Source organism: Pituophis catenifer, unplaced genomic scaffold (assembly GCF_029215685.1).
Source record: "Pituophis catenifer annectens isolate HBS135680 unplaced genomic scaffold, rPitCat1.0.hap2 SCAF_2, whole genome shotgun sequence".
In the NCBI taxonomy this organism is placed as follows: Eukaryota; Metazoa; Chordata; class Lepidosauria; order Squamata; family Colubridae; genus Pituophis; species Pituophis catenifer.
Genome location: NW_027256882.1, coordinates 33,269,855 through 33,297,134, shown reverse-complemented (window position 1 = coordinate 33,297,134; position 27,280 = coordinate 33,269,855). Strand labels below are relative to the sequence as shown.

The following is a 27,280-nucleotide window of genomic DNA, read 5'->3' as shown; positions in this document are numbered from 1 at the left end:
ATGATTTTTTTAATGACTTCATCTTGCGTTGGTATCCTCTCATTTTTCCAATTTTTAGCAAACATAACTCTAGCTGCTGTCAATACATTTACAATCTGTTGCAATATTTTCAGGATCAGACTCAATAAATTTAGTAAGAGTTAAAGGTTTAAATATTTCTTCTTTTATTTACATTAGGCATTCTATATTCACTGAATATTCACAGATAGAAGCAAGGAAAATGGGTGCATACAGCTCCTTATATATACAATGGGTGGAGCTAGATATGGGAGTGGTGAATTATGAATACATTAAGAAGTGAAGAATAAATTAACCCCTGATACCCCGTTCATATACTATTTACACATTAGAGAATAAGGCATTTACATCTGACACAATCAAATATCTCACTTCTCTGTTGTATGTTTCTGGCACCATTCCTAATAAAAATATCTCTGGTTTAAAGTCTATATGTTTCTTTGTCATTTTTTCCAACCATTTTGTGGATTTTAGTCCAATATTTTTTGGCTTCTACGCATGTCTACCACATATGGTAATATGAGCCTGGTATCTGATGACATTTCCAACACTTTTCAGATTTGTTCTTGAACATTCTGGCTATTCTTGTCGGGGGAAGATGCCACCTGTAAAACATCTTATACAAATTTTCTTTATATGCTGTTGACATTGTCATTTTATAATTTTGTGACCACAATTTTTGCCATTTCTCTAAATCAATTCCATAACCAAATTTCCCCCCCATGCTATCATTGTTTCTTTAACTTGTTCTTCTTCCAATTTCACCTCTAGTAAATAACCATATAATTTTTTAATTACATAATCATCAGAACCTGTTAAAATTTTATCTAAATTAGTCAAAATATTGTTAATACCTTCTATCTTATGATCTTCATCATATCTAGCATGTATTAGCAGATAAGAAAACCAATTCATTTTAAAACCTTGTTCCTCCAATTCTTGCTTCGATTTAAATTCACCCTTTCCATCCAATAATTCACTATATCTAACAATTTGTTCCCTTCTAAATGTTACTGAGTGTGAAAATGTTTCAATTGTTGATACCCAGATTGGAATTTTCAAATAGTGTTGTTTTTAATCTTCTCCCAATTTAATAACAAAGCCTCTTGTATGTAATGTCTTCTAAAATACCCGTGTTTTTGTTCCCTTATACCATAAAAAAGCATGCCACCTCAACAACAAATCATGTCCTTCTAAATTCAATAATCTAGTATTTCTTAACATTATCCATTTTTTAATTCACATCAAACTTGTCGCTTGATAATAAAGTTCCCAATTAGGTAAACCAAAGTCCCCTCTCATTCTGACATATTGTAGTAACCTTGATTTTATCCTTGCCTTTTTTTCTCTGCCAAATATATTTTAACACTATTTTATTTAATTCTTCAAAATAATCTTTTCCCAATCTGATTGGAATTGTCTGGAACAAACATAAAATTCTAGGCAAAATACAGTATTCATCTTAATAGTTGATATTCTCCCAATCAATGATAATTGTAGATTTTCCCATTTCGCCAAGTCTGTTCCAATCTGTTGTTTGAGCTTATTATAGTTATTCTCTTTAAGTGTACTACATCTTACTGTCAGATATATCCCCAAATATTTAACTTTGTTTGTGACCTGCATCTTTGATATTTCCACCAATTCTTCTTTTTGTTTTATTAGCATATTTTTTGGCAAAATCTTTGTTTTATCTTTATTAATTTTCAAGCCTGCTACTTTCCCAAACTCTCCAATTTTATCTATCAGTGTAGAAATTGATATTAATGGATCTTCAAGAATAAAAACCAGGTCATCCGCAAACGCTTGCAATTTATATTCTTCCTTTTGAATTCTCTTTCCTTTTATGTCTTTGTCTTCGCTAATACTTCTATTTAGTACTTCTAATGTTAATACAAACAACAGGGGGGACAATGGTCTTTGCCCAATTTTAGAGCTTTTACTGATCCATTTCCTGATTGGCTGGCTGGGAAAGGGACAGTCCATGCAAGTCTTCTAATATTCTATTCATATTAGAAATTAGAGAAAGGATTATAATTTCTACATTCTCCTTTATCTGTGAGACATCCCATCGATTGCAGCATTGGCTTTGGGGTTTTATTAAGGGTTTTTCCCAGTTTCTGTCATGCCAACTTTACTCCACTCCGTTTCTGTCCCATAAACGTTTCGTTCTTCCCATTTTTTAAAAAAACATTTTCCCCTTTAACAAGTGGCTGGCTGAATAATAATTGATGATTAATCAGTCCCATGGATGTTTCTTTCTCCCCAGGATTTTTCAATATCTTTCCCTTTAGCAGGATTCTTGGATCAGTTGATTGGGGGTCTGTCCCAAGAATATTTGCTTCTCCCCCGTTTTTAAAAACTCCCCCCCTTTAACGAGCTGATTGGGCCAATAGTAATAATGGGGGGGCATCCCTTTAAGAAGCCAGTGAAGCTGACCGCAACAGCAACCACAATTCATCTCGGTTTCTCACCTGGGCGCAGCCCAAAAGCGGTCAGCTGATTCGCGGGGAAAGGCACGAAACTTAACTTTTTCTTTCCTTTCCCTGCGGAGGAGGCGGCGATGGCGGCTGAAGCGTCCTTGCAGGATTTCTTGGAAGAAGCCACCTGCTCCATTTGCCTGGACTTTTTCCAGGACCCCGTGCTCATCCCCCAGTGCGGCCACAACTTCTGCCGGGGCTGCCTGACCCGCAGTTGGGAGACGTCGGAATTGGAGGCTTCCTGCCCCCAATGCAGGCAGACCTTCGCGCCCCGCAGCCTCCTCCCCAACAGGCAGCTGGCGCGGGTGGCGGAAGTGGCCAGGCGATGCGGCGGCCATCCGGGCGAGGAAAGGGGGAGCTTCTGCCTGAAGCACCAGGAGCCCCTCAAGCTCTTCTGTAAGGACCACGAGACCCTCATCTGCGTGGTCTGCGACCGATCCAGAGAGCACAAGGGCCACTCGGTGATCCCAGCAGAGGAGGCTTTCCAGGAATACCAGGTAGGAATCAGCCAGGAGGAATCGCTTTGGAGGGGCATCCAGATCCTTGGTCTTCCTGGCAATCCTTGGACCAATTTACTTGCTTTTACTGTTGTCCGCAACCTGGGTTTAACCTGGCGCAGATGCCAATCAGAACGAGACTGAAGAGAAGATTCAAGGGACTGTTATTGAAGTACTTCAGCAAAAGGGTCTCAGCAGCTAAAGGAGCCAAGACCCCAACATATACAAATACAAATATTATACAGTTTAGATTAAGGAAGTTAACACCCTAAGAATCACTCATTGGTTCCTTGATAGGTGTTTCTTTTGATCTCTTGTCCTGGCCTAATTTAACCTCTTCCTTGATAGATTGCATATTTTATGCTAATAAGATTCCTTATCAAAAGGGGTGTGTTTTATTATTATAATAAGCTAGAAGTTACCCAAGTTTATGTCTATGTGCCTTAGCTAGCAATCCTTCTAATGGAGTCCTTCTAACTTTCTTGTAATTTTCTTGTTGCTAGGCGGCAGTGCCCCACCATTCCTTACTGGTCTTATTCCATAATGTGCAACTTTCTGCCTCGCCATTCCTTTAACAAACTTTCCTAATTCCAACCTGAGACCTTCACCTCCTGCTTTATGCTCTGTGCCTGCAATTTTTTGAAGACAGATTTACCATAGTCCTCGACTTACAACCATTTGTTTAGTGACTGTTCAAAATTACAACACCATTGAAAAAAGTGACATATGACTGTTTTCACACATATGACCATTGTAGCATCCCTGTAGTCACTGATCAAAATTGGGACAATTGGCAACCAGCAAGTATTTATGATGGTTGCAGTGTCCCTGTCTTGCTTAGTAACAGAAATTGCATGTAGGGAGAAATAGGCTCCCTTTGCCAGCTTCTTTTCCACATTTGCTCTAGAGCAAAATTGTCATGGAGTCCTCCAAAATCTTGAGTGCAGATCCCAAAAAACACTCCTGCTGGATCAGGCCAAACGTTCATTTCTCAGTGATGCTTCTGGGATGACAGCAACCAGGAGACTCAGGCAGCTCACTTGAATGCCCTTGCAGGGAGTCCTCGACTTAGAACCATTTGTTTAGTGACTGTTCAAAGTTAGAATGACAATGAAAAAAGTAATATAAGAGTTTTCACCCTTGTGATCATTGCAGGCATTCCATGGTCACCTGATATGGACGTTTGCCTACTTCCATTTATTTATGACAATTGAATATCCTTTATCTTCCAACTGGGTCTTCCCTCCGATGTAATTCTTTAGGGAAAAGAAACTCAAAACTTGTATTTTCTCTTCAGATCAAGGTGGAAGATTGCCTGAAGGCTCAGAAGGAGCAGAAAGAAAAAATAGCTACATACAAAGGAGACACAGAGCAAAGAGTGCAGGAGATGCTTGTAAGTATTGATCCAACAGTGAGGAGCTTCTGAGCTAATGGGAAGGAGAACCCCATCCACCATCTTTAATAATAGTCAGCCTGTTTGTAAGTACAAGTTCTGACTTAAAATTCAAGATAAAGACGGTGTTAGAACTTGTTCTTAATGTGGCGACTGGGATGTAATGGTGACATGTTTCATCTTATTGAAACAATGTGAACTCAAAACAGTTTTCTGTCTACTTTTTTGGAATCCCTGATTGCCAAGAAAATTTTCATGAGAGATCATTTAAATTGAAGCCTATGTTTGGTTTTTAGAAAACTTTCCTGCCTGTGCTTGTTGGTGTCAAAGGGGTATTTTTTTCTCCCTAGGAAATTCTCTCATCCCTTTTCTGGATTCTTCAAGGAAACTGTTTAATTATTATAACAATTAAAATAAAAGTAAAAATAATTAAGTAAAACAATTAAGATAAAATAAAAGTACGTCTTTTCTCTTTCTTGTTCTAGGATCTCATTGAAAAAGTGAAAAAAAATGTAGTGGCTGAATTCAGAGAGCTACAACTCTGGTTAGAAAGACGGGAGAAGCTTCTATTGACTAAAATGGAAGAAACGGAGAAGGATATTATGGCAAGAAAGGAGAAGGGTTTGGCCAAGCACATGGAGGAACTGGGCTCTCTTGACCATCTCATCCAGGAGATAGAAGAGAAGCTTCAACAGCCAGCCAGCAAACTCTTACAGGTCAGTCAGGAAGTTGAGATCATAGAATCCTAGTGCTGGAAGGGACCTTGGAGGTCTTCTGGTCCAATCCTCTGCCCAAGGCAGGAGTCCTTATACCATCCAGAAAAAATGGTTGTCCAATCTATTATTGGAATCCTCCAGTGATGGAGCACCCAAAACTCTGGGAGGGAAGCTGTTCCACTGATATATAATTCTCACTGTCGGGAAATTCTTTCTTATTTTATGTTGGATCTCCTTGTGATAAGCTTCCACCACTTTTTCCTATGAGAGCCCTTCAATTATTGGAAGATGTCTGTAGGGTCTCTTCTAAGCCTTCTCTTTGTTAGGCTAAGCATACCAAGTTCCCTTAGCTATTCATTGTATGGTTTGGCCTCCAGATTCCAAATAATGAATCTTTATTGCTGCTCTCTGCATTCTTTCTAGGGCCTCAGCATCTTTCTTATATTATTGTGTATGAAACAGTGTTTAGAGTTTTGTATCAATGATGAAATGGGATAGACTGCTTTAGTCCTGCCACAGAATACTTTTTTGACTTTCATTTTTTACAACCATTCTTGCCACTGTTGTTAAGTGAATCATTGCAGTGGTTAAATTAGTAACACAATTGTTAACTGAATCCGGCTTCCCCATTGACTTTGCTTGTCAGGTCACAAATGATGAACACATGACCCCAGGATGTTGCAACCGTCATAAATATGAAAAGTGGCTGAATTTTATCATGTGACCATGGGGGATGTCTTACGTGTGAAAAATGGTCATAAATCAGTTTTTTAGTGCTGTTGTAACTTTGAACGGTCACTAAATGAACTATTTAGTCAAGGACTACCTGTAATGGCTAATATTAGGGATGCATAATGTAATTCGGAAAAAGCAGGCCATGCAAAAAGCAAGGATTCAAAGTACTGGTCACTGTCTATATTCTTCCCAATTTGAGGTTCCTATCCCCTATTAGGGGATATGGTGGTGGGTGTTCTTTGTACGCCTCCCTTTAATCTCCAGGCCAAGGAGAAACCCAACACTGATCACCTTCTTCAAAGTATTATAACCACCTGGATTTTCCAAAGTGCCTTCATTCTGGATGCATAGATGCAGGAGATTTTTTTAATCCTATTGATGCATTTTCTTGTTTTTCAAATAGTCTTTTCTTTTTGCTATCATGTTTTATTATGTTTGTGTATGTGTGTATTTAATTTTCTGCCTAGGAAATGGCTCCTTTCAATGCTTTGTCTCTCTATTTTTTAGGACATTGGAAGCATCTTGAAGAAGTAAGTAAATCCACCCTTTTCTTTACAGTCTCAGAGATCAGCAGCTCCTCCAGCAGTTTTCCTATTTTGGAAAGTTCTGTTTGTGTTTAGCAGTATTGTAATGTAAAGATTGCGTACTGTATTTCAGGGCTTTTTAGACATTTCCTCAGATAACTTCAACACAATACAATTAGCAATATTTGATAATATTTGATTTGAAATACGCTCCGACCTCCGGGTGTTTCGCTGCGCACTGAAGACCCTGTTGTTCCGCCAGGCCGGGCTATCAACATAATAATTTTAAATTGGGGTATTTTAAATTTCTGGGATTTTAATTGGAGCCTAATCTATTTAATGATTTTAAATTTTAATCGTTGTTTTGTTTTGTGTTTTTAAATAGGCTGTACACCGCCCTGAGTCCTTCGGGAGAAGGGCGGTATAGAAATAAAATTACTATTATTATTATGATCAATTATTATGTTGGTTGCAAACTCAGCCAGAGGTTTAGACTGAATTTGCCTTTTTATCCATCTATTGAGTCCTTCCCAAGAAGAGACAGATGTTTGATGGTATCATTGTAGGATGTAAGCTCTTCCAAGTAATGCAACTATCATAAATACACACCGGTTGCCAATCACCCGAAATGTGATTACAGTGACACTGTGACAGATGTTAAGTGTGAAAACGGTTGTAGGTCAGTTTTTTGAGAGCTGTTGTAACTGGTTGCTAACAAATATTCATAAACTGAGGGTTATTTGTAACTGTATTTGTCTCTATTAAATTTCATTGCATCACTTTTAACTTTTTATTGCATTTTTAAATCCCCCGCACTCCCCCCGCGCATGCGCGCATGACCCCACGTGTGACCTCTGCCCCTGCACATATGCACGCAACCCCTGTTTTGGTGTTAGCAGTCCTCCCTGCAGCCTCCTAGGATCAAATATGGGGGGTGCCCCCCACATGTGCACGCAACCCCCCCACCCCCATGCATGCATGTGCACCTCCCGGCAGAGACCCAAAAATCAGTTGGCTGGCGGGAGGCGCGGTAGAGCTGACCTGGGCGTTGGCTTGCATGCTCGTAGAGATGGCTCAATGTGCCACCTGTGGCATGCATGCCATAGGTTTGCCATCACGGTTCTAGGTTGATTACCTATCTCACCTCTATTAGCCATTTTCAAATTTGGTAAAATACAATCCATTATTTATTTCCAAGAGATTCACAATAATTGTAAAGTGTAGAGAGTTGAAAACTGAAGTGGCCACTACTAGATATCTTGCTTAGCTTGATGAGGGTGGATGAGTGCAGTTTTGGGTCAGGATCCACTGGGTTGCCAGAGTGCCCATATTTGAATAGCTAGCCAGAGAATTGATTGAAGCCTGGGAAACAGGGCCCTTGTCAGTCAACAGGAGTGCTGATTTACCATCAGTTTACCAGGTACTTAGGATCCAAGGACAGGGCAACACAAGAAAACAACAGAATGTTCCAATATTTGAGGGTCTGTCACAGAGAGAAGAGGGTTAATCTGTTTTGCAAAGCACCTGAAGGCCAGGCAAGGAATAATGGATGGAAACTGATCAAGGAGAGATTCAATTTAGAAATAAGGAGAAATTTTCTGACTGAGGACAATCAACCAATGAAACAGCTTTGTCTCCAGAAGTAGTGGGAGCTTCATCACTGGAAGTTTCCAAGAAGAGGCCGGACTGCCACCTGTCAGAAACAATGTGGGGTCTCCTGTTTGGGTGGTTGGGGGGGATGCTGGAGTAGATGACCTACAAGGTCCCTTCCAACTCTGTTATTCTGCTATTTTGTCTTGCCAGGTACCAGGCTGAGGAAACATATGAGAATCCGGTGGATTTACTTCTAGAGCCGAAATGGACAATCTGGGATCACAGTGATATGACTGTGCTTCTGAAAAGTGCCATGAAAAAACTGAGAGGTAAAAAACAGCTGTCGAGGTGGATGACAGCTGGATGACATTTTGATCCCAGAGCATCCAAGAAAGATTCTGGGTGTCACATGGATCAATGAGGGATCAATTTCAGGATCAGCAAAAGAGACACCTTCATTTCTCTGGGGAAAGGCCTTCTGTCTTGGCATCAGGAGGGGAAGAGGAGCTTTCTGGTTTCTTTCACGTGCTACCTAAAAATGGGACTCGCCATTAGCTAGTCATAGTTGACCATTTACAAGTGGTCCTTGACTTACCACAGTTCATTTAGGGACCATTCAAAGTTAGAACAGCACTGAAAAAAGTGACTTACGACAATTTTTCACACTTTATGACCATTATAGCATCCCTACGGTCATGTGATTTACATTCAGATGCTTGGCAACTGGTTCATATTTATGACGGTTGCCTTACTCAGATTCAAACTTGGGCTTCCTGCATGTTAGGCAGTTGAATTAACTTCTGAGCCACAAGTTCTCCCTTCATCAGCTTGAGCCAGGGGAAAGATTAAGTGTTTTTCTATCGAGACACCTGGTCTATCCCAACATGTGGGAGGGGGCATTCTGCTCTCTTTCGCCTTTCAGCTCCAATCCAGGAGCCGTCAGGCAGTCGCATGTTAGGAATAAGCTACAAGCCAGAATGTCATTGGCGACTTTTCACCAATGACATTCTGGCTTGTAGCTTATTCCTAATTTCCTGTTTTGAGTCCAAGGAAAGCAAACCAGGGTATCTGAGGGTGGTCTTTCAGTTGCTCTAATTCCAGTGATGAGATGCTGAATCCCTCCCTTTTCTTCCCTAGATACTCTGGAAAGTGGATTTCATCTACAGAAAGGTAAATATTATAAGAATTTATAAGAATCTCAGTCGCTTGCTATTTTAAGCTCTGATGCCAGTAAGTTAAAGAGAAATATAATAGTGTGACAATGAAACAGGTATAAGATTAGATATCTTAAAAGACTACAAAGATCCAGTAAACATAATCTAGATAATTGAAGTCAGTCTTGGTGTAGAATGAAATATCTGGACAAATGGGAAAATATGGGCTGGTATTGAAAAGAATGTAGAATCCTCTTGATTTTAGTGCCTGACTATAAATTGGTGAGAGACCAGGTCTTTGGGAGCAGAGAAATTAGGTCCTGGGGTCAAAGCAAATAGTAAAGTTGGAGCACTAGGGTTGTTTCCATCTTGAGGGCCATCAAGCTGATGAAAGCAGAGGTTTCCTATGCAAGATCCCCCCCTCCTTTTGTTCATGGTATCCTGATGCTAGTAGAGCATGGGTTTCAAACTCGATCGTGTCACGTGACGTATGGCGACTTTTTTGCCTTTGTGGAGCCGGTGTGGGTGTGGCCTGTACATGATGCATCTGGCCCACGGGCTGCCAGTTTGACAGGCCTGTCATAGGGAAAAGGGTAGAACTTCCTCACATTCCATCATGTGCCCCAAGTTACCTCTGGGCACGATCCCTGTGACTCTGCCGGTTCAGAATTGAAACATGGCAGCCTCTTGTCTGCCTGGTCTCTGGATTAAAGCTCCAGTTTCTGGTCTTTCCAGGAACTCATTGAAAGCAAAGCCAACCTCTCTTCACTCCCGGGGTGGGTTCCACTTACGTTTGCTACCTGTTCGCAACAGGAGCGTGCACGCTTGTTTTGCTTGCACGCGCACGCTTCTGCACATGTGCAGATCGTCCATGATGATGTCCGGATGGGTGGGTGGAGCCTCCCGCGAACTACTGGTTCGCAAGAACCGGACCGAACCGGGAGCAACCCACCACTGCTTCACTCCCAACCCAATTCTTCTCACCTGCAAGATGGAAGCTAAGCAGAATTGTGCAAGGATGCTAGAAGGGAGGTGAATCACTATAAAGAGGTTGAAAAAACTAGGCAATGCTTAGGTGCTGTTTAAATAAGCAGTGAATCTTCCATTCCTGGAGGGAGTGATTAGAAACGGAACTCAGAGAGAAGGCTGTAGGATTGATATCTTGGTCACGATAAACCAGGCCTGCAGCTGAAGCTCTTGTTCTCCTTCCCTTCCCTTCCCTTCCCTTCCCCTCCCCCTTACAGAGAATGTAATTCTGGATCCAGACACAGCCCATCCTCTCCGCCTTGACATCTCCGAAGATCGAAAAAGCGTCAAAGGACATAAGCCAGTTAAACCAATATCTCTTGTCCCAGACCCCATGAGATTTGTATATAATCCTTATGTCCTTGGCTGGCAGAAGTTCTCAACAGGGAGACATTTCTGGGAAGTTATGGTAGGAGATACAGCAGGATGGGGTGTAGGGGTTGCCAAAAAGCAAGTGAACGTAATAAATGTTGATGGGCAGACCAAGCAGTGGCAGGTTAGGAAATGGAGAGGGAAATACAGGATCTTCTCTCCATTAGTACGCTCTGAACTGATCCTGACTGAGGAGCCCATGAGGATCCGCATCTCTCTCAACTGCGAAGGGGGACAAGTGAGCTTTTTTGATGCCAGGACCGCAGCTCTGCTCTATACATTCTCGGACGCTTCTTTGGTTGGAGAGACCCTTCTGGCCTCTTTCTACTTGGATGATGGTGCCTGCCTGACACTCCCCTAAAAGAGGGGATTTCCATAGGCAAAACTTTGGAAAAATCCCTATTTAGCAAGCGGTGATCTCTGAAAGCTTCAAAGGAGAAGTTCCTTAGCTTTTTGCTGCTATACTTTCCTTAATGTAGGATGCCACACTGAGTTGCTTGTGGTTAGGTGGCCTTATAAATGGAAGGAATTGCTCAATCAATCAATGAATAGTCTGACCATCATTTCTATTTATCTGAATAAAAAAAAATGAGGTGCCCTATATCAGCTTTATAGGCTTTAGCATCATGTATTCAAGGGTATTAATATTAAAGATAACTTGTCTTACAGCTAAACCCATAAATCATGAATTTAGATTTCTGTCACAGCTCTCCCTCCCATTTAGATATCATGCTTGTTTAGTTGCAATCAATGTGTCAACCCTGCGAACCTGTCTGAGGCTATCTTGACGGCTTCAGTGTTGCCACAAAGCAGAAGAGAGGACAGGGAGGGGGGAAATAGATGTGTGTGTGTGTGGGGGGGAGTTTGGCAGCCAAAACAGACAGTTTTTCTGTGGGAACCAAGATCATTTCAACAGGTACCTGAGAGAGAGGAAAAGAGCAGTAACCAAGTAACCGGCCAGCTTCTTGATTGGACAGTGTGACTGATGATTTGGGGAAAGGGGGAACTTTCACTTTTTTAATTAGGTGAAAAGAGCGGGAACTTTCAGAGACGGTTTTCACCAGTTGTGCCAATATGAGGTATCCAATAAAACTGTTCTTTGAGGAATCTACATGCTTCGGAGTTCTGCTTTCAATATGTGCATTACTTGGAACGCTGGCACAATGATAGCTTAAAGGTAAAGGTAAAGGTTCCCCTCGCACATATGTGCTAGTCGTTCCCGATTCTAGGGGGCGGTGCTCACCTCCTTTTCAAAGCCGAAGAGCCAGCGCTGTCCGAAGACGTCTCCGTGGTCATGTGGATGGCATGACTGAATGCCAAAGGCGCATGGAATGCTGTTACCTTCCCACCAAAGGTGGTGCCTATTTTTCTGCTTCCATTTTTTACGTGCTTTCAAACTGCTAGTTTGGCAGAAGCTGGGACAAGTAATGGGTGCTCACCCTGTTAGCGGGACTAGGGATTCAAACTGCTGAACTGCTGACCTTTCAATCGACAAGCTCAGCATCTTAGCCACTAGCCACCGTGTGCCTTTAATGATAGTTTAGCTTCCAATAATTCAATACATTCTGTAATCTTTCCATGCTTTTTCTTTCTTTCCTCCACTTTGTTATATTTCGTTTGAAATATACACAATTCGAACAATTTGAACAAGCCCCTAGCAGGGCTTCAGGAAATATTAGACTCAATATAAGCTTTACAGGCTCATAGTTTTTTTAAAAAAATACAAATTCTAGTCTTTTTTGCTTATGTCTTTTTATACGTAACTAACTCAGTTATCTACAACATTCAGATTATTGATTGTAACACGGATTCTAATTTTATACGTTTCTTATGGATTTTAATTCCTTCCTTTGCAACTTTATGTCGATAAATTTATTTTTACTTGATTGTATTCTGTCAACATGATACATTATTTCTATTTTAGAGTGACGATAAAACAATCATTGATTATTCAATGTAACACCTAGAAACAAAATGCACAGTAGACAGTAGACAAAAACAAAACATACCATATGTTATAAAGATAGGAGATGTGAGCGCTATGTGGACTAAATGTGTCACTTGGCTCAAGCCTAAATTCAAATTGAATTGTTAATAGAATTGTAAAATTCTGTAATGTATTAAATGTATTAAATAAATACATTATTTGACAATAACACTCTTTTCCCCTCTTGCTTTAAACTACTCTGCCTTTTATTGAGCAACTGTAAAAGAAAAGGGCAATCTAGTGTAGTGGTTAAGAAATCAAGCTAGATATCATGAGTTCTAATCCTGCCTTAGGCACAAATCCAGCTGGGTGGCCTTGGACCAGTCACTCTCGCTCAGCCCTAGGGACCAAGCAATGGCAAGCCACTTCTGAAACCTTGCCAAGAACAATGCAGGGAGATTCATCCAGGCAGTCACCGGGGTCAACAATCTAAAGCACCCCAAAAGTGACTTCGATATTGAGATGGGAGTCAAATCCAGTTAAGTGGTTAAGGCACCAAGGTAGGAAGAGGAAGACTGTGAGTTCAGGTCCTGCCTTAGCTACGAAAGCCATCTGGGTGACTTTGAGCCAGTCATTCTTTCTCAGTCCAAACCATCTCACAAGGGTTGTTGTGGGGAAAATTGGAGGAGGAAGATGTGTTGGATATGTTTGCCACCTTGAGTTATTTGTAAAAATAAAGACAAGAGACACGTAATATATATATTATATATATATATATATATATATATATATATATATATATATATATATATATATATATATATATATTCTTTTAATGATTCCGTAATCCTGTGTGGGGTGCAGTCTGGGCAACTAAATGGAGCTGAGTGCCACCACCAAACAAGCAAGATAAAGGAAGGGGCTTGGAAATGTCCATGTTCCCTCCGGAACCCCATTATGACTAAGGAAGCCTCCCCCAAAAGCCCTTGAACAAAGGGCTGATAAGATGTTCTCCACCCACCAGATCTGGGGGCCCCCCTGGATCCCCCTGTCCTAGGTTGGCCTGAGACTACTAATGGCTCTTTCTATCCATCTTTTGCCTTAAGGGAGCTCATTGGTCTAAGATTTCCATCCAGCAAATCCTCCCATTCCAAATTCTACATACCGGTATCCCATAATCTACAAGATAGTCTTCTGTGTCTCCCTTCCACGGAGTGATCCAGGCTGACTTTTACCCAAGTTTTAGAGCTTTTCCTGACCCATTTCCTGATTTGCTGGCTGGGAAGGGGGCAATCCAAGCAATTCTTCCTCTGCCAGATATTCATATTAGAAGTTAGAGAAAGGATTATAATTTCTACCCTTTGCTCCCCTTTATCTCTGAGACATTCTATCAACTGCAGCATTGGATTTGGGCTTTTATCAAGGGTTTCTCCCAGTCTGTTTCATTCCAAGTTTACTCCATCCTGTCCCATAAAGATTTCTTTCCTTCCAGTTTTTTTTAAAAGCATTTCCCATGTTGGCTCAGGAATTCTGGTAGTTGAAGTCCACAATTCATAAAGCGTCCATGGTTCCCAACCTCTGCTTTAGCAGGACGCTTTGATCAATAATTGAACCGGGGGCCGTCCCAAGGATGTTTGCTTCTCCCCAGTTTTTAAAATCTGTTTCCCCCTTTAACAGAATGCTACGATCAATTGGCATTCTCTAATTTGTTCTTTTTAAAAGACTGTTTTTCCTTTAAGAAGCCAGGGGATCTGACCGCAAGAGCAGGAACAATTCATCCCAGTTTCTTGCCTGGGCAAAGCCCAAAGGCGGCCACCTGATTTGCAGAGAAAGGCGCGAAACTTAACTTACTCTTTCCTTTCCCAGCAGAGGAGGCAGCGATGGCGGCCGAAGCGTTCTTGCAGGACTTGCTGGAAGAAGCCACCTGCTCCATTTGCCTGGAGTATTTCCAGGACCCCGTGCTCATCCCGGAGTGTGGCCACAACTTCTGCCGGGGCTGCCTGACCCGCAGTTGGGGGATGTCAAAATCGGAGGCTTCTTGCCCCCAATGCAGGCAGACCTATAGGCCTCGCAACACCCTCCCCAACAGGCAGCTGGCGCGGGTGCTGGAAGAAGCCAGGCGATGCGGAGATCCTTGGTGCGAGGAAGGAGGGAATTTCTGCCCGAAGCACCGAGTGCCCTTCAAGCTCTTCTGTAAACACCACGAGGCCCTCATCTGCGTGGTCTGCGACCGATCCAAACAGCATCAGGGTCATTGGGTGATCCCTCTGGAGGAGGCTTTCGAAGAGTACCAGGTAAGAATCAACCAGGAGGAATCAGTGTGGAGGGGCATCCAGATCCTTGACCTTCCTGGCAAAATCCTTAGACCAGTTTACTTGCTTCTTCTGTTGTCCACAAACTGGGTTTAGCTTGGCTCTAGATGCCAGTTTGAACAAGACACCAGAGGCGGTTCAAGGAACTTTTATTAAAAGTACTTCAAAAGCCTCTCGGCACCTAAAGGAGCCCAGATCTCGAACAATGCATAAATAAAAAAAATTATATAGTTATGATTAAGGAAGTTAGCACCTGAATAATCGCTCATTGTTTCCTTGACACTTTTTTGGCAGAGGTTTGCTCTCCAAGCTTGTTTCAATTTAGTTTCTGAACGTTTTGTTACCACACTAGGTAACATCATCAGCAATATTTTCTTGTCCTGTTTTCTTTAGTTTATAAATGGGAAGGATTAGATTGGGAAGGAATCAAAATCATTGGGCGTGCCAACACCCGCCACGCATGTGAATGTATTGAAGTCTGGTATTCTACCAAAGGAGCAATTAACAAGGATATTGATCTAGATCCAGCATATGAATATGTAAGAAGCCAGACCGCTTGAACTACTAATCAAGAAGAGAAAAATCAGCTGTAAAGTCAGAATTTAAATATAGCTCCAAAAGAACAGCCAACCACACTGGCACACAAGGCATTTGTAAGCCAAGGAAAACAGGACAAGAAAATCCTGCTCATGATGTTACCTAGTCTGGTAATGAAATGTTCAGAAGTTAAATTGAAACAAGTTTGGAGAGTAAGCCACTGCCAAAATCTAAAACCTGTGCTGATAAGTATTTTCTATTTCACATGTTTCTCTTGATTGGATTCTTTTAGTTTACACTCCTCCTTCACACATTCCATGTTTATGCTAACGAGCTTTCTTATCAAAAGAGGTTAAAAGAAGATTTTTATCCATGAGGATAAACTTGAGGGAGAGATTTAAATCCAATAAGCTAATTGGAGTTAATTGAATTTTTATTGATGTGATCTATACATAATTGAATGAAAGCTTTGTAGTTTTGGGTTCTTGGTTTAAAATGAAAGGGTTTTTTTTTTCCTCCCTTTATAATATTTAAGTAATTTTTAAAGTTTGTAAAATATCAAAAGCCAGAAAAGTGTTTTTTCCCTTTAGGGTTAAAAAAAATGAAATAATATAGGGAATTCTTTTAATATATAAATTATGACAATTTATAGAGATTAATGAGCAAACCAAAGCACATACTATTCCTCACAGTAAGGAGAATTAGAGATGGTTAAATTGACTCTTTTATCCAAAGAAGGGAATACATTTAATTTGGTTTTTATTTGAAAATTGTTTCCGGATTTTATGCTTGTAATGGGAAAAAAATGAAAGGTTGATTTTGTTTTTGCTGATTAGATAGGTTTGTTGCTATAGAAATGGCTAGTATATACTGAAAAGCTTAGAGTATACACAGAGTGTAACCTAATTCAGCTTTGTTAATTGCTCTTGAGAGAAGCTCCATTGTAACCTAAAGTAGCTAAAGTAACTTCTTGTGAAAAGTAAAATGTGGATTCTGCCAAATAGCCATGCTTGTAACTTAAAATGTGTGTTCAGCATTCCCTAACAAAACTCTGAGTTATACACCAAAGAATGTATTTCTTTCCCCTTCTAAGGTCTATTGTTTTCGCTGAGAAAAATCATGAAGTTCGTGCGATATGAAATTGTGTTTCTATAGCAATGACGATCTATGCAACCAATATGTGTAACCTGTGTAGACTATAAGAAGAAGGAAAAAGGTTTTCTTTGCATGTGTCTGCTTTTCTCTCTGCCTGCTCTGTTAAGGTGGGAGAAAAAAAAGGCCGTCCAGCGAGGCGGATTCCTTTCTGCAGAAATAAAATTTGATTATCAGTAGCCTCGTGTTCAGAGTTTCATTGGAATTATCAGATTCTGAGCTGAATTCAAAAACCTTACAATACTGTTGTGTAAAAGTAAAAAGTTGAGGTTGAAATGTTATTTTCTACTGTGCTAAAGAGAGTTGGAAGTCTGTGCCTTTTTCTTTCCTTTTCCCTGTTTACACATTTTTTTTTCTTTTCCCCTCCTCCCCAGTTTTCTATTATTTTTAAAAAAATTCTCTTTTTTTTAATACTTTGATAATCTAATAAAAATGCACTATAAAAATAATAAATTTAAAAAATAAAAAAGGGTGTGTGTTTTATTATTATAAACTAGAGATTACCAAAGTTTATGTCTACGTGTGCCTTAGCTACATCCTTCTAACGGAGTCCTTCTAACTTTCTTGTAACTTTGTTGTTCAATCAACCAATCAATTAGAATAGAGCTGGAAGGACCTTGGAGGTAATCTAGTCCAACCCCCTGCTCAAGAAGGAGACTCATTTTAGACAGGTGGCTGGTCCAGTCTTTTCTTAAAAACCTCCAGCAATGAAGCACCTACAACTTCTGAAGGCAAACTGTTCCACTGGCTAATTGTCCTCACTGTTAGAAAGTATTTCCTTAATTCCAGGTTGTTTCTCTCCTTGATTAGTTTCCATCCATTGTCCTGCTTATTGGAAAATAAGTTGACACCCTCTTCTTCTTTGCAGCAGCCCCTCAAATACTGGAAGACTGCTATCATGTCAGCCCTAGTCCTTCTCTTCGTTTGTTGTTAGGCAATAGTGTCCCACTATTTGTTACTGGTCTTGTTATGCTCATCTGCAACTTTCTGACTCGGCCTTCCCCTCCTGCTTTATCCTCTGTGCCTGCAATTTTTTGAAGACAGATTTACCATAGTCCTCGACTTACAACCATTCATTTAGTGTCAGCATTGAAAAAAGTGATTTATGGTAGTTTTTCACACTTATGACCATTGTAGGATCCCTGTGGTTACATGATCAAAATTTGGACGCTTGGCAACTGCCATGTATTTATAACGGTTGCATGTATCGTTTAACTGGGTCTTCCCTCCGATGTAATTCTTTACGGAAAAGAAACTCAAAACTTGCATTTTTTGTTCAGATGAAGGTGGAAGATTGCCTGAAGGCTCAGAAGGAGCAGAAAGAAAAAATAACTACATACAAAAGAGACACAGAGCAAAGAGTGCAGGAGATGCTTGTAAGTATTGATCCAACGGTGAGGAGCTTCTGAGCTAATAGGAAGGAGAACCCCATCCGCCATCTTTGATAATAGGTAGCCTGTTTGTAAGTAGAAGTTCTGACTTAAATGAAATTGAAGCTAAAGACAGGCGCAAAACCAGGTCTTAACCTGTGGCCTGAGATGTTAACATTGGTTGAATGAGTCACAGTTGGGTTAAGTGCACCTATCCCATGATCCATGATTTATACAATGGATTAATGCACACCATATTTCATCTTATTGAAAAAAAAATTTTTCAGCCTACTTTTTTGGAATCTCTGATTGCCAAGAACATTTTCATGTGAGAAAATGTAAACTGGAGCCTTTTTTTTTTTTTGGTTTTTGTTTTTAGAAACCTTTCCTCCTACGCTTGTTGATGTCAAAATATATATTTTTTTCTCCCTAAGAAATTCTCCCATCTCATTTCTGGACTCTTCAGGGAATCTGTTTAATTATTATAAAAATTAAAATAAATATAATTAACTAAAATTAAAATATGCTTCTTCTTGTAGGACTTCATTGAAAAAGAGAAAAAAAATGTAGTGGCTGAATTCAGAGAGCTACAGCTCTGGTTAGAAGGACAGGAGAAGCTTCTGTTGACTAAAATGGAACAAACGGAGAAGGATATTATGGCAAGAAAGGAGAAGGGTTTGGCCAAGCACATGGAGGATCTCTGCTCTCTTGACCATCTCATCCAGGAGATAGAAGAGAAGCTTCAGCAGCCAGCCAGCAAACTTTTACAGGTCAGGCAGGAAGCTGAGATCATAGAATCCCAGGGCTGGAAGGGACTTTGGAGGTCTTCTAGTCCAATCCTCTCCAAAGGCAGGAGTCCTTATACCAAAAACATGGTTGTCCAAATTGTTATTGGAATCCTCCAGTGATGGAGCATTCTGGGAGGGAAGCTGTTCCATTGATAAATACTTCTCACTGTCAGGAAATTCTTTTGTATTTTAGGTTGGATCTCTTTGTGATGAGTTTTCACTCCGTGCCTCTTGTCCTGCCTTCAGGTGCTACGGAGACTAAATCGATGCCCTTTTCTCTATGACAGCCTTCCAAGTATTGGAAGATGGCGGTAGGGTCTCCCCTAAGCCTTCTCTTTGTTAGGCTGAGCATACCGAGTTCCCTTAGCCATTCATTGTATGGTTTGGCCTCCAGAGCCCTTATCATCTTTATTGTTCCTCTCTGCATTCTTCCTGGGGCCTCACCATCTTTTTTGATGTTGATACCAATGATGAAATGGAATAGACTGCTTCCCTTCCACAGCAATAGTAATAGCACTTAGACTTACCATATTTTTCGGACTATAATATGCATCCCCCCCCCCAAAAAAAGTGGGTGGAAATATCTGTGTATTTTATACAGTGAATATGGGCCTGTTTTTGGCCTCCCAAACCCTCCATTTTGGTCCTCCCTGGTGCCCAGAAGTACTCTGCAGGCTAAAAATGGGTCCGTTTTTGGCCTCCGGAGGCCTCCGTGCATCCCATTTTTGTCCTCCCTGGCCCCCAGAAGCACTCTGCAGGCCAAAAATGGGCCCAGTTTTGGCCTCCGGAGGCCTCTGCACATCCCGTTTTTGCCAAAAATGGGCCCGGTTTACATAGTGCTTCTGGGGGCTGGGGAGGGTGAAAATGGGATGCCCGGAGGCCTCCAGAGGCCAAAAATGGGCCTGTTTTTGGCAAAAATGGGATGTGCTGAGAGTTTGGGAAGCCAAAAACGGCCCATTTTTGGCCTGCAGAATGCTTCTGGGTGCCGTGGAGGGCAAAAACAGGACGTGCAGAGCAGTGGTGGGTTGCCCCCGGTTTGGACCGGTTCTCACTGACCTGGACGTCATCAAAAATGATCTGCGCATGTGCAGAAGAGCACACATGCGCTCAGGGCACGATGCAAACCCGAAGTAAAGGTAAATAGAACCCACCCCGGCGTAGAGGCCAAAAACTATTTTTTTTTCTTGTTTTCCTCCTTTAAATCTAGGTGTGTTTTATAGCCCAATGCGTCTTATAGTCCAAAAAATACGGGTATATATACCACTTCACAGTGCTTTCCAGCCCTCTCTAAGCGGTTTACAGAGTCAGCATATTGTCCCCCGACAATCTGGGTCCTCATTTTACCCACCTTGGAAGGATGGAAGGCTGAGTCAACCTTGAGCCTGCTGAGATTCAAACTGCCAAATTGCAGGCAGCCGGCAGGCAGCAGAAGTAGCCTGCAGTACTGCACTCTAACCACAACGGCTCTTAATACTCTTTTTGATTCTTTCCTCTTTTTTTTTCTTTCATAAATTTAATTGAAATTATAATAGTGAAAAGTACAAATGAAAATAAATAAAATAGAGAAATGGAGAAGGATAAGAAGGCGAAAGGAGGGGAAAGAAAAAAACCATTCTTATTTAATAATCTTTTTGACTGTTTTAATGGAAAGCAAAGTATGAAGACTACAGATAGTCCTCTGCTTATGACCACAATTGAGCCTGAAATTTCTGTTGCTTAATTTTGCTCCATTTTACAACCTTTCTTGCCACTGTTGTTAAGTGAATCACTGCAGTGGCAAAGTTAGTAACACAATTATTAAGTGAATCTGGCTTCCCCATTGACTTTGCTTATGAGAAGATCACGAATGGAGGTCATATGACCCCTGGGATGCTGCAATCGTCATAAAAATGAATCCGTTGCCAAGTGGCTGAATTTTTTTATTTTATTTTATTTTATTAAATTTCTATACCGCCCTTCTCCCGAAGGACTCAGGGCGGTGAACAGCCAAAAGATAAAACACAGAGATACAAAATTTAAAATAGATTAAAACAGATTAAACAATTTGGCTAAATTTTAAAAATTTTAAAAATATTTATTTTGATCATGTGGCCAGTCTTAAGTGTTAAAAAGTCAGTTTTTTCAGTGCTGTTGTAACTTGGAACAGTCAGTAATGAACTATTGAAAGTGTAGAACTACCTAATATTAAGAATATATCATGTAATTCAGAAAAAGCAGGCCATGCGAAAAGCAAGAATTCAAAGTGCTGGTCACTGTCTATATTCTTCTTGATTTTAAAAATGCCTGCTTAGGGCTTCTATCACCTATTAGGGCCAGGATGGCGAACCTATGGCACGCGTGCCGCAAGTGGCACGCGAAGCCATATCGGTGGGCACATGAGCTCAGATCCAGCTCACATGTGCACGCCGGCCAGTTGACTTTCGGGCCTTCTGGGCTCACCGGAAGTCAGGAAGCAGGTTGTTTCCGGCCTCCGGAGGGATGGGGAAGGCCCATTTTTCTCTCTCCCCAGGCTCCAGAGCCTTTCTAGGAGCCAGGGGAGGGTGAAAACAGCCTTCCCCAACCCCCCAGAGGCCCTCCGGAGGCTGGAAACAGCCCATCCAGGGGGATGGGAAAGGCCATTTTCGCCCTCCCCAGGCTCCTAAAAAGGCTCTGGAGCCTGGGGAGAGAGAAAAAAGGGCCTACAGGGCCCACTGTGCCATCCCGTGCCAAAAGCAGGGGAGTCACGTGCGCGCAACCCCCCTGCGCTCCTCCCGCTTTTGGCACGCAATGGCAAAAAGGTTAGCCATCACTGTATTATGGGATATGGTAGTGGGTGTTCTTTGTAGAGTCTTTCCCTCCCCATCTCCAGGACAAGGAGAACCCCAAAACTGATGGCCTTCTACAAAGTTATAACCACTTGGATTTTCCAAAGTGCCTTGATTCTGGAAGCATAAATGCAGGGGATTTTTTTTTGATGCATTGTTTTCTTCTTCAAATGTTCTTTTCTTTTTGCTATTATGTTTTATTACACACCCCGGAGAATTTTTTCTAAGACTAACAGTAAAAATAAAGAATACCTCTCTAAAAAAGGTGAATGGTTGGGGAAAAAAGAGCATTGGTATTTTTTTTTTTAAATAGTTTTTTATGTGTGTTATGTCAGTTTATTCATGACTGGCAGTGACATGGTAACAAGGTCAGCCAATGAATAGGCATAGCAACTAAGTCAGCCAATGAAGACTGCTGGGAAACTGAAACAATATTTGCTGGAGACAGCTAGGAGTCTGGGTGTGGCTTAGTATTATAGCTCTGAGTCTGTGCAAAAGCCAAAAACTGCTGCTGGAATTGAAACCAATCTCCCCTCTCTCTACCACATTGGAAGAACCACTCTTGGTATTGTATATGTCTCATGTGTTATTATGTATATAAAGAGAAGTTAATGAATCCTGCTGCATCAGTTACCTGTGTGTGCTTTCTGGATTTGATTGCTGCAACAAACTCTGACATGTTAGTCTCTGGTTGCCCAGAGGCTTCACACGTTTCTTTTGTGAATTTAGAATTTAACTCTCTGCATAAGAAATGGCTATTTTCAATGCTTTGTTTCTTTTTTTTTAGGACATTGGAAGCATCTTGAAGAAGTAAGTGAATCCCCCCTTTTCTTTACAGTCTCACAGATTGGCAGCTCCTCTGGCGGTTTTCCTATTTTGGAAACTTCTAGTAATTTAATTTAAAGATAAAGTACTGTATTTCAAGGCTTTGTAGATACTTCCTCAGACAACAATATAAGTAGCAATATTTGATATGGTGAATTATTAGGGTTGGTTGCCCAGTCAGACAGATGTTTCAACTGAATTTGGCATTTTTATCCACCTATTCCTTCCCAAAGATAGACAGATGTATGATGGTGGTAAAGTTATCATCGTAGGATGTAAGCTGTCCCAAGTAAAGGTGCCTTTTACAATTGTCTGATAGTGGTTTTGTCAATGCCGATTGGTGCTCAAGTGCTGTTCCAAATTTATTTATTTATTATTTATTTATTATTCAAATTTCTATACCGCCCTTCTCCTTTCGGACTCAGGGCGGTGAACAGCCAAAATAAAAACATCTATACATAACATTACAGTTAAAAATAAAGTTAAAATAATTTATAAATTTGGCCCGTAATTTAAAACTTGTCAATTTAAAATCAATATTAAAATTTTAAAACTAACCCTAAAATCAAGACAGACCGGCTAACTGAAAAAAAAAAGTTTTTAGGGCCCGATGAAAAGTCCGGAGGTCGGAGATCACTCGTATCTCTGGGGGTAGATTGTTCCATAGGGTAGGTGCCACCACAGAGAAGGCTCTCCTCCTGGGGGTCGCCAGCCGGCAAATGTTTTGGGATTGTACCCAAGGCATCTATTACTATTGGTACTATCTTTGCTTTCTTTTGCCACAGTCGTTCTACTTCTATTTGCAGGTCTTTGTATTTTATTATATTTTCCAGTTTTTTTTCCCTTTTATTCTGCTGTCTCCATGTAGTGCCATGTCCACTATTCAGATTTTTTTGTCTTTCTCATCAATAATGATTAAAAGTGGGGTTTTATGTGGCAGGTGATTGCCTTTGAATTCCAAAGTCCCAGAGCACTGATGTTTTAGAAAGCTTCTTCCATTGGCAGGATGATAAACAATGTTCTTTTGCCTTGCCAGGTACCGGGATAAGGAAACATATGAGAATCGGGTGGATTTACTTCTAGAGCCGAAATGGACAATCTGGGATCACAGTGATATGACTGTGCTTCTGAAAAGTGCCATGAAAAAATTGAGAGGTAAAAAACAGCTGTCGAGGTGGATGACAGCTGGATGACATTTTGATCCCAGAGCATCCAAAAAAGATTCTGGGTGTCACATGGATCAATGAGGGATCAATTTCAGGCTCAGCAAAAGAGACACCTTCATTTCTCTGGGGAAAGGCCTTGTGTCTTGGCACCAGGAAGGGAAGAGGAGCTTTCTGGTTTCTTTCATGCGCTACCTAAAAATGGGACTCACCTAGTCATAGTTGACCATTTACAGGTGGTCCTTGACTTACCACAGTTCATTTAGGGACCATTCAAAGTTAGAACGGCACTGAAAAAAGTGACTTATGACAATTTTTCACACTTTATGACTGGTAAAAGGTAAAATGTGGTAAAAAAACAGCCATCGAGGTTTTACACTGGATGACATTCTAATCCCAGAGCATCCAAGAAAGATTCTGGGGGGATCAAAGAGGGATCAATTTCAGGATCAGCGGAAGAGACACCCTCATTTCTCTGTGGAAAGGCCTTGTGTCTTGGCACCAGGAGGGAAAGAGGAGCTTTCTGGTTTCTTTCATTAAAGATAGTCTACCTAAAAATGGGAGTAACCATTAGCTAGTTATAGTTGACCATTTACAGGTGGTCCTTGACTTACAGTGGTTCATTTAGTGACCGACCGAAGTTAGAACGGCACTGAAAAACATGACCTATGACCGTTTCCCCCCACTTATCACCGTTGCATGTGATCCTATGGTCATGTGATTTACATTCGGATGCTTGACAAGTGGTTCATGTTTATGACAATTGCAGTCTCCCAGGGTCATGTGACCATCTTTTGTGATGTTCTGACCAACAAAGTCAATGGGAAGCCAGATTCACTTAACAACCGTATTACTAGTTTTAACAACTGCAGTGATTCACTTAACAAATGTGGAAAGAAAAGTCATAAAATGAGGTAAAGCTCATTTAACAAATTTCTCACTTAGCAACATAAATTCTGGGCTCAATTGTGGTTGTAAGTCAAGGACTAGCTGTATTCTTTACTTCCCAAATCCATATTCACTGATCACTGGGGAAGCAGAAAAAGCTTCCACTAAATATAATGGAATATATACAGGTAAGTCCCTTGACTTACAACCACAGTTGAGCCCAACATTTCTGTTGCTAGGCAACATGGTTGTTAAGTGAGTTGGGTCCCATATTGCAAACTTTTTTGCCGCAGTTGTTAAGAAGATCATGGCAGTGAAGCGAATCGTGTGGTGGTTAAGTGAATCTGAAATCTTCCCCCATTGACTTTGCTTGTCAGAAGCTCCCTAGGAAGGTTGCAGAGGACAATCCCAGAACCATGGGAGGCTGCAACCATCGTAAATACATGCTGGTTGCCAAGTGCCGAAATTTTGATCGTGTGACTGTGGGGAGACTGCATTGGTCGTAAGTGTGAGAACCGATCATAAATCACTTTTGTCAGTGCCGCTGTAACTTCACTACGCAAATAGTTGAGAACTACCTGTATATGGAATATATAGTAGAATATATTTATACCTGATGGAATATATATAGCCACCAATGACATTCTGGCTTGTAGCTTTCCCTATTCCTTATTTCCTGATCTGAGGCCAAGGAAAGCAAGCCAGGGAATCTGAGGGAGGCCCTTCTGTTGCTCCAATTCCAGTGATGAGATGCTGAATTCCTCCCTTTTCTTCCCCAGATACTCTGGAAAGTGGACTTCAACTACAGGAAGGTAAATATGAATTATAAAAATCTCAGTCGTTTGCAATTTTAAGCTCTGGTGCCAGTAGCTTTAAGATAAAGTATAATAGAATAACAAAGAAAAAAAAATAGTATTAGATATCTTAAAGATTATGAAGATTTAGTAAATTGAAGTCAATCTTGGTGTTGAATGAAACATCTGGACAATGGGAAAATATGGCCTGGGACCGAAAGGAACATCGAGTTCCTATCAAGCTAATAACATCCTCTTGATTTTACTGCCTGAGTATAAGTTGGTGAGAGACCAGGTCTTTGGGAGCAGAGAAATTAGGTCCTTTGGGTCAAAGCAAATAGCAAGGTTGGAGCATCAGGATTGCCTCCACCTTGTGGGCCATCAGACTGATGAAAACAGGTTTCTGTTTTCTGCAAGATCCTCCCATTTTCTACATGCCAGTGATACCCTGATGCTCGCAAAGAAAAGGGCGGAGCTTCCTCACATCCCATCGTGTGTCCCAAGTAACCTCTGGGGGATCCTTCTGACTCTGCCAGTTCAGAATTGAAACATGGCAGCCTCTTGCTCTGCCTGATCTTCTGGATTAATGCTCCAGGCAGAGTCCCTGTTCAACCTGGGCCCGCCCAGCAACTCACTGAAAGCAAAGCCAACCACTCTTCACTCCCAGCCCCATTACTCTCATCTGCAAGGTGGAAGCTAAAGAGAGTGACATACAGGTTTGCTGGAAGAGGTGAAGCACTGTGAAGGGTTGAAAAGACTAGGAAATGCTTACGTGCCGTTTAATAAAGCACTGAATCTTTCAAACTTGGACGGGGTGCTTAGAAACTGAACTCCTTTCAGAGTGGAGGCCGTAGGGTGGATATCGTGGGTGTGAAGACAGAAACCAGGCCTTCAGATGAAGCTCTTGTTCTTTTCCTTCCTTCCTTCCTTCCTTCCTTCCTTCCTTCCTTCCTTCCTTCCTTCCTTCCTTCCTTCCTTCCTTCCTTCCTTCCTTCCTTTCTTCCCCCTTACAGTGAATGTAATTCGGGATCCACACACAGCCCATCCTGACCAGCTTGACGTCTCCAAAGATCGAAAATACGTCAAAGGGCTTAAGCCAGTTAAAAGAATCTATCCTGACCCAAAATGCGAGAGTCCTTATGTCCTTGGCTGGCAGGAGTTCTCAACAGGGAGACATTTCTGGACCGTTGGTGTAAGAGATGCAGTGGAATGGAGTCTAGGGGTTGCCAAGAAGCCACTAAACTTAACTAATGTTGAGGAGACCAGGCACTGGCAAGTTGGGAAATGGGGAGGGGACTACATGGCCATCTCTCCGTCAGAATGCTCTGACCTGGTCCTGACTGAGGAGCCCACGAGGATCCGCGTCTCTCTCAACTGCGAAGGGGGACAAGTGAGCTTTTTTGATGCCAAGACCGCAGCTCTGCTCCATACATTCTCAGACGCTTCCTTGGTTGGAGAGACCCTTCTGCCCTGTTTCTATTTGAGGGAGGGTGGGACGCTCCCCTCAAAGAGGAGACATCCATAGAGAAAACTTTGGAAAAATTCCTATTTGCCAAGCTGTTATCTCTGAAAGCCTTTAAAGCAGAGTTTCCTTAGCTCAGAGGTTTTCAAACTTGGCAGCTTTAAGACTTGTGGACTTCAACTCCCAGAATTTTCCAGCCATGCTTGAGTTTTATAGGCTTTAGTATCATGTGTTCAGGTGCATCAATATTAAAGATACCTTCACTTACAGCTAAACTTGTAAATCATGATTTTAGATCTCTGTCACAGTTCTTTTCCATTTACATATCAGGCAGAGGTGAAATCCAGCAGGTTCTGGAGAACCGGTAGCGGAAATTTTGAGCAGTTCAGAGAACCGGCAAATACCACTTCTGGCTGGCCCTAGAGTGGGGTGGGAATGGGGATTTTGCAGCATCCTTCCCCTGGAGTGGGGTGGGAATGGAGATTTTACAGTATCCTTCCCCTGCCATGCCCACCAAGCCACGCCCACAGAACCGGTAGTAAAAAAATTTGAATTTCACCACTGATATCAGACTTGTTTAATGTTAGTTGCAATGAATGATTGTGTAGGTTTCCAAAACTCAATATCTTTTGTAATCTTTCTTCTTTTTCTTCTGTTTCCTTTTAAATATACACATAATTATCATAATCTCAACAAATCCTAGCAGTGCTTCAGCAAGTCCTCGATTTAATAACAGTACATTTAGCGACC

At 41.3% G+C, this 27,280-nt stretch overlaps 2 protein-coding genes across 2 annotated transcripts; both read left to right on the top strand.

Annotated features, from left to right (window-relative positions):
- The first annotated feature begins 2,581 nt into the window (after positions 1 to 2,581).
- On the top strand, positions 2,582 to 10,869 carry LOC139312082 (E3 ubiquitin-protein ligase TRIM39-like). Its single transcript, XM_070936604.1, has 7 exons — positions 2,582 to 2,995; positions 4,293 to 4,388; positions 4,874 to 5,104; positions 6,347 to 6,369; positions 8,167 to 8,285; positions 9,094 to 9,126; positions 10,355 to 10,869. The coding sequence occupies exons 1-7, from the start codon at positions 2,582 to 2,584 to the stop codon at positions 10,867 to 10,869; spliced, it is 1,431 nt and encodes a 476-aa protein (XP_070792705.1).
- A 3,446-nt stretch (positions 10,870 to 14,315) lies between these two features.
- LOC139309328 (E3 ubiquitin-protein ligase TRIM39-like) lies at positions 14,316 to 26,593 on the top strand. Its single transcript, XM_070933385.1, has 7 exons — positions 14,316 to 14,729; positions 17,717 to 17,812; positions 18,346 to 18,576; positions 22,186 to 22,208; positions 23,260 to 23,378; positions 25,054 to 25,086; positions 26,082 to 26,593. Exons 1-7 carry the CDS (start codon positions 14,316 to 14,318, stop codon positions 26,591 to 26,593), a joined length of 1,428 nt encoding a protein of 475 aa, XP_070789486.1.
- Positions 26,594 to 27,280: the final 687 nt, after the last annotated feature.

Excerpts from the sequence above, each read along its gene's own strand:
- LOC139312082 (XM_070936604.1), top strand. The coding sequence starts at position 2,582 with ATGGCGGCTGAAGCGTCCTTGCAGGATTTCTTGGAAGAAGCCACCTGC. Across the intron at positions 5,105-6,346 it reads CAGCCAGCAAACTCTTACAG|GACATTGGAAGCATCTTGAA; the intron begins GTCAGTCAGGAA and ends TCTATTTTTTAG. Across the intron at positions 9,127-10,354 it reads TGGATTTCATCTACAGAAAG|AGAATGTAATTCTGGATCCA; the intron begins GTAAATATTATA and ends TCCCCCTTACAG.
- LOC139309328 (XM_070933385.1), top strand. The coding sequence starts at position 14,316 with ATGGCGGCCGAAGCGTTCTTGCAGGACTTGCTGGAAGAAGCCACCTGC. Across the intron at positions 17,813-18,345 it reads AAAGAGTGCAGGAGATGCTT|GACTTCATTGAAAAAGAGAA; the intron begins GTAAGTATTGAT and ends TTCTTCTTGTAG. Across the intron at positions 22,209-23,259 it reads ATTGGAAGCATCTTGAAGAA|GTACCGGGATAAGGAAACAT; the intron begins GTAAGTGAATCC and ends TTGCCTTGCCAG.